Source organism: Zea mays, chromosome 8 (genome assembly GCF_902167145.1).
Source record: "Zea mays cultivar B73 chromosome 8, Zm-B73-REFERENCE-NAM-5.0, whole genome shotgun sequence".
Lineage (NCBI taxonomy): Eukaryota > Viridiplantae > Streptophyta > Magnoliopsida > Poales > Poaceae > Zea > Zea mays.
Genome location: NC_050103.1, coordinates 106,585,456 through 106,592,476, shown reverse-complemented (window position 1 = coordinate 106,592,476; position 7,021 = coordinate 106,585,456). Strand labels below are relative to the sequence as shown.

Below are 7,021 nucleotides of genomic sequence, written 5' to 3'. Positions count from 1 at the left end.
TTATACTCCTCTCGACTTAGAGAGGCGAGGAGTATAGTGGTGGCTTAAGAGTTGAAGTGTCGGATTTGGGCGACCTCGTCCGAATCATAGTCTTCATCCCCCGGTGATGGTACCTGTACTCCAATCTCAACAACATCCCAAATGCTAGTGTGGAGTGAGGTTAGATGATGCCTCATTTTATCACTCCACATATTATAATCTTCACCATCAAACATAGGTGGTTTGCCTAATGGGACGGAAAGTAAAGGAGTACGTTTGGAAATGCGAGGGTAACGTAGGGGAATCTTACTAAACTTCTTGCGCTCATGGCGCTTAGAAGTTACGGACGGCGTGTCCGAGCCGGAGGTGGATGGCGACGAAGAGTCGGTCTCGTAGTAGACCACCTTCCTCATCTTCTTCTTCTTGTCACCGCTCCGACCCGACTTGTTATGTGAAGGGGATCCCTTCACCTTATTGGCGGACTCCCCGGATGGAGCCTTCCCATGGCTTGTAGCGGGCTTCTCGTTTGTCCCGATCTCCCTCTTGGCGGATGCTCCCGACATCACTTCGAGCGGTTAGGCTCTAATGAAGCACCGAGCTCTGATACCAATTGAAAGTCGCCTAGAGGGGGGGTGAATAGGGCGAATCTGAAATTTATAAACTTAAGCACAACTACAAGCCAGGTTAGCGTTAGAAATATAAACGAGTCCGAGAGAGAGGGCGAAAAACAAATCGCAAGCAAATAAAGAGTGAGACACAAGGATTTGTTTTATCGAGGTTCGGTTCACGCAAACCTACTCCCCGTTGAGGTGGTCACAAAGACCGGGTCTCTTTCAACCCTTTCCTCTCTCAAACGGTCACCTAGACCGAGTGAGCTTCTCTTCTCAATCAAACGGAACACAACGTTCCCGCAAGGACCACCACACAATTGGTGTCTCTTGCCTTGGTTACAATTGAGTTTGATCACAAGAAGAATGAGAAAGAAAAGAAGCAATCCAAGCGCAAAAGCTCAAATGAACACAAATGTCACTCTCTCTAGTCACTATTTGATTTGGAGTGATTCCGGACTTGGAAAAGGAATTGATCTCTTTGGTTGTGTCTAGAATTGAATGCTATAGCTCTTGTAATGTGTTGAAGGTGGAAAACTTGGATGCCATTGAATGTGGGTGGTTGGGGTATTTATAGCCCCAACCACCAAAATATGGTCGTTGGAAGGCTGATGTCGCATGGCGCACCGGACAGTCCGGTGCGCCACCGGACACTGTCCGGTGCGCCAGCCACGTCAGCAGGTCGTTGGGGTTCGACCGTTGGAGCTCTGACAGGTGGGGCCTCTGGGCTGTTCGGTGGTGCACCGGACAGGTCATGTAGACTGTCTGGTGCGCCAACTGCGCGTGCTCTGTCCTCTGTGCGCGCAGGCGCGCATTAAATGTGTTGCAGTCGACCGTTGCGCGCGAAGTAGTCGTTGCCCCGCTGGCACACCGGACAGTCTGGTGTGGCACCGGACACTGTCCGGTGCTTCACCGGACAGTCCGGTGAATTATAGTGGAGCACCCTCTGATTTTCCCGAAGGAGCGAGTTCATCGTTGAGTTCCCTGGTGCACCGGACACTGTCCGGTGGCACACCAGACAGTCCAGTGCGCCAGACCAGGGTGCCTTTGGGTTGTCTTTTGCTCTCTTTGTTTGAACCCTTTCTTGGTCTTTTTATTGGCTTATTGTGAACCTTTGGCACCTGTAAAACTTATAGACTAGAGCAAACTAGTTAGTCCAATTATTTGTGTTGAGCAATTCAACCACCAAATCAATTAGGAAAAAGATGTAAGCCTAATTCCCTTTCATGGACATATTTTGTGCCTCCTATAAAATTTTATTAATTTATAAGGCTATTTGTGTGTTATTAATTTTCTTTGTTAAAAAATCATCAAAATGCAATTAAATTCATAAAATTATTCTATTGTTGACCGAAAATTGTAAATAAGTTACCAAGACTAATATATATTCTATAATATGATAACCTCAAGTCTCTACATGAAAACGATAAAGTGAAGTATTGGTTATGTTAAAACTTAAATACATAGAGTGATTTCATGTGTAACTCACATAACAAGTAGAAGTGAAATGGAAGAAACATTGCCATCTTATAGATTTTATGGTCTAAACATTTTTAGCATTATATATGAACATATGTTGCGCCTTTGTAAAATTTCATAGTTTTTAGGCTATTTATGTATTACTAATTTATTTTTGCAAAAAATCATTAAAATATAATTAAATTCATAAAATATTCTAGGTTCGACAAAAAATGCAAATAAGTTACCAAATGTATAAACATTCTATAAGAAGATAACCTCAAGTCCCCGTATGAAAATGATAAAGTGAAGTATTAATTATGTTGAAACATGGATACTGTCGGGGACCATAATTAGGGGTACCCCCAAGACTCCTAAACTCGGCCGGTAATCACCATCAGCACAAAAGCTGCAAAGGCCTGATGGGCGCAATTCAGGTCAAGGCTCCGTCCACTCAAGGGACGCGATCTCGCCTCGCCCGAGCCCAGCCTCGGACAGGAACAGTAGACCCAGGTGGATTCACGCCTCGCCCGAGGGCCTCCTCAAGCAACGGGCGCACCTTCGACTCGCCCGAGGCCTAGCTCGGGCAGGCTTCGCGGAGAAGCAACCTTGGCCAGATCGCCTCGCCAACCGACCATATCGCAGGAGCATTCAATGCAAGGATCGCCTGACACCTTATCTTGACGCGTGTTCCTCAGTCGACAGGGCCGAAGTGACCGCAGTCATTTCGCCCCTCCCCTGACTGACCTGACAGGAAAACAGCGCCGCCTGCCCTGCTCCGACTGCTGTGCCACCTGCCAGGGTGAGGCTGACAGCAGCCAATTCCAGCCTCGGGCGCCATAGGAAGCTCCGCCTCGCCCGACCTCGGCCTCGACCTCGGAGGAGTCACCGCCTCGCCCGACCTCGGGCTCGGACCGACCACGCTGCAGGGGGTACATCATTACCCTACCCCTAGCTAGCTCAGGCTACGGGGAACAAGACCGGTGTCCCATCTGGCTCGCCCCGGTAAACAAGTAATGATGGCACCCCTCGTGCTACATGACGACGACGGCTCTCAGCCCCCTACAGAAGCAAGGAGACGTCAGCAAGGATCCGACAGCCCCGACATCTGTACTTCTATAGGGTTTAAGCGCTCCTCCGACGGCCACGACATCACATGAACAGGGCAGCAACACCTCTCCGACAGCCACGTCGACATGTACATAGGGCTCTGGCTCCTCTCTGCTAGACACGATAGCATATCGCTACACCCCTCATTGTACACTCAGGCCCTCTCCTTACATCTATAAAAGGAAGGTCCAGGGCCCTCGTACGAGAAGGCGGCCGCGCGGGAGGACGGGCTGACGGACAGACTCTCTCTCTCCCTCGCGAACGCTTGTAACCCCCTACTGCAAGCGCATCCGCCATTGGCGCAGGACAACACGAGCCGCGGTTCCTTGTTTTGCTCCCCCTTGTGTTCCGTCTCGCGCCGACCCATCTGGGCTGAGACACGCAGCGACAATTTACTCGTCGGTCCAGGGACCCCCCGGGGTCGAAACACCGACAGATACTTAGAGTGATTTCACGTGTAACTTATGCAACAAGTGAAAGTGAAATAGAAGAAATCATGACATCTTGTAGATTTCATGGTCCAAATATTTTTGAGGATTATATGTGGACATATGTTACACCTCTGTAAATTTTCATGAATTTCTAAGATTGTTCGTGTATTGTAAATTTCTTTCTACAGAAAAGCATCAAGAAACAATTAAATTCATAAATTATTTTAGTGTCGGCCAAAAAATACAAAAAGCTACCATTATATAATAAAATAACCTTAAGTCCCCACATAAAAATTATAAAGTGAAGTATTGATTACGTTGAAACTTGGATACTTAGAGTGATTTCATGTGTAACTTACGCAATAAGTTAAGACAAAATATTAAAAAATGATGGCATTTTGTAGATTTTATGGCACAAACATTTTTGAGGATTATATATGGACATATGTTGCGCCTACGTAAAATTTCATTAATTTCTGGGACAATTTGCATCTGATTAATTTTTTCTTCTAAAAATCGTCAAATGCACACAACTATTTGGATATATGAAAAGATATATCCGCAAGATATCCGGATATTCGGGAAGAGATATCCGAAAAGATATCCGGATACCCAAAATCCGACGGATATCAGCCATCTCATATTCGTATCCATATCCGAACTATACTATCCAGGTCCGAAAATCTGGACATGCCACGGATGTTCGAAAAAAGCTGTCCGACCGGGTAATTGGCCTCTTCGGATGGTCGGATAGATAATATCATACCGTTTACACCCATTTCCCAACGGAGTGGTAATGAATCACGATTCAATGTTTCTCCATTTAGAGCTTTTAATAATTTTTAGTTTAAAAATAAATAGCAATAGAACTCGATCCTAATTTGATTCTATCCTTAAATTATATAACATAAAATTTAAATCTCATTATCACCCACCCCTCCTCGCCAGCAACCCGCCCTTGAGCTACGCGGCGCCAGCCACCCGTGATTGCCAGTCGCTGGTAATGGACACATGCGGACTCGGCGGCGGCAAACGAGATAGTAAGTGGTAGCTGACTCGGGCAGAGATGGTTGTGCGGGCTGGCGTAGCCCGTGGGCCATGGCGGCGTGCGAAAGTGCGGCGCGTAGGGTTGTTCGGGCGGTGCCACGCTTAGGCCTGGGCGTTCGGGTTACCCGAAAATTTCGGGTCGGGTAATCCGGGTAATTAAAATTTTGGGTTTTAGAAAGTGTTACCCGAAATTGCAGTGGGTATTATAATACCCGAAAGTTCGGGTACCCGACACTTCGGGTTCGGGTATCGGGTACTCCCGAAATAACCAAATTTAAAAAACAGCACAAATAGTCACACAAATAAGTTGCTCTAGTCCACCGCACAAATAAGTTGCTCTAGTCCACAATAACAAATTAAAAAACAGCCACAATAGTCACACAGACACAGCCACAATAGTCAATAGTAAATTAAAAAACAGGAACCAGCCAGGCAGCCACTACAAGTCTACACTACAATCACACAATCACAGCCACTACAAACACAGTCACATCTCACATGCTTGCACCAGCGACCAGCCAGCAAGCAGTCAAGCACATTGTCCAGGACTCCAGGGCTCCAGGCCACGCCCAGCCAGCACGCCTGCACTGCACGTCTGCACCAGCCAGCAGGCAGCCACCGCCCAGGCGCCCACCAGCAGGCAGCAGCCACCATTCAGCTTCAGCCTTCAGCCCACAACACGTCCATACTCCATCCACACCAGTACACCACCCAGTCCATCCACAGTTCCACACAGCCAAGGAATATAAGGCTTATCCTGCCATTCTGTACATGAGTCCAAGCAAAATATATATATGTTAACATTTCATAGCATTAATAAAAAAGAGTACAAAGTTATTTAAACAGTAAACAATGCATAGCAGATTAGCAGCTCACTCATGTGTTGCTGGAGACTTGGAAGTGGAAGTAGCCTCGGTTCTTTTTCCTTTGCCACCATTACCAAATTCTTCAATTAGCTCTACAATTAAAGGAGTGCAAGCATGTAGCTATCAATTAGAAATGGTTAAACATCAAAATGATCAAATACATACAAAAAAATGATGGAATATACCTTTTTCTATAATAGTCAATTCCTCGATATTCTCTTCTATGTTAATGGGAGTAGACCTTCTTAGCCAATCTTGGGTACATACAAGGGCCTCCAACATGAAAGGAGTAAGGGAAGTACGGAAATCATCCAAGATACGCCCACTTGTGCTGAAAACGGACTCTGAAGCTACTGTTGATATTGGTATAGCAAGGATATCTTGGGCCATGTGAGCCAAAACCGGCAATCTATGTGCATTGTCCTTCCACCAAATGAGAACATCGATCTTTTTCTCTGTGTCTTCACAATCTTCAGATAGATATTTGTCAAGTTCTGATTTAGTAGTGTTGTTACTACTATTAGTCAGCTTCATTTTCTTGGCAATAACTTGTTTAAGCTTCCCTCCTGGAGCACCTTTTGCTTGAGTTGAATCTGTTTCATCTGTTGTTTCTTCAATTGGTGCATAAATATTTCTATATTCTTTAAACAGTTCTCGGATACATGTCTTAATAGCAGACCATACTAGTTGTCCTCTGTCCTCACCAAAGATCTCTTCAATGGTAATCTTATGGTACAAAGATAACTTGTATCTTGGATCAAGAAATGCAGCCACAAAAATCAATAGATTAATGTTATCCTTTTCCTTACCCTTTCCTTTCCCTCTATCCTTCTCTGGTTGTGGTTGTGGCTCATTCCAAACTCCCCAATACTTGTCATATTTCTCTTTCATTCTCAAGCCCATTGAAACTCGCAAAGGATCCACACTGTCAATCCATGACTGAATCAACAAGTGAATCTCTCCAATCTCATGGAAGAAGGTGTTACTAGTCACATGAAGACTAGAGGAGATGCGAATAGTGAGATCATAGAAATGCTCTAGAAATTCAGCCATCTTCTTGGCATCCTCCCAATCATCCTCATTTGGGTGACCATGTCCTCCTCTCACCTCAGATAGCTCCAAAACATAGCTAATGTCGTCTTCAGCCAACTTTAAAAATACCTTCTCATACGCAATTGCAGCCTTCAACATTAGATATGTTGAATTCCATCTTGTTGGGACATCAAGCCTCAAAAAGGCCTTGATGTCCACCTTCTCTTCCTCTGCAATTTCCTTGAACTTTACCAACCTTGAAGTTCCATTTTTTATGTAACGAACTGCATCCCTAACACGCTGCACTGAGAGGTCCACATCTTTCAAGCCATCTCGCACAATGAGGTTCACTATATGTGCAGCACACCTCATGTGGAGATACTTGCCATCTGCTATTGTTGTTTTATGTAATTGTCTTCTCAAATAACCAATAGCGCTATCATTGGCACTTGCATTATCAACTGTTATAGTCATAATTCTATCCAAACCC

The 7,021-nt window shown here is 45.2% G+C and overlaps 1 protein-coding gene across 1 annotated transcript; it reads right to left on the bottom strand.

Annotated features, from left to right (window-relative positions):
• Positions 1–4,906: 4,906 nt before the first annotated feature.
• LOC111589942 (zinc finger BED domain-containing protein DAYSLEEPER-like) lies at positions 4,907–6,444 on the bottom strand. The gene is made up of 3 exons (XM_023300855.2): positions 5,685–6,444; positions 5,510–5,591; positions 4,907–5,398 (listed from the first exon to the last, which is right to left on the bottom strand). Exons 1-3 carry the CDS (start codon positions 6,400–6,402, stop codon positions 5,386–5,388), a joined length of 813 nt encoding a protein of 270 aa, XP_023156623.1. The 5' UTR covers positions 6,403–6,444; the 3' UTR covers positions 4,907–5,385.
• Between the last annotated feature and the right edge of the window lie 577 nt (positions 6,445–7,021).

Excerpts from the sequence above, each read along its gene's own strand:
- LOC111589942 (XM_023300855.2), bottom strand. The coding sequence starts at position 6,402 with ATGGGCTTGAGAATGAAAGAGAAATATGACAAGTATTGGGGAGTTTGG. Across the intron at positions 5,592-5,684 it reads ATTGACTATTATAGAAAAAG|AGCTAATTGAAGAATTTGGT; the intron begins GTATATTCCATC and ends CTTTAATTGTAG.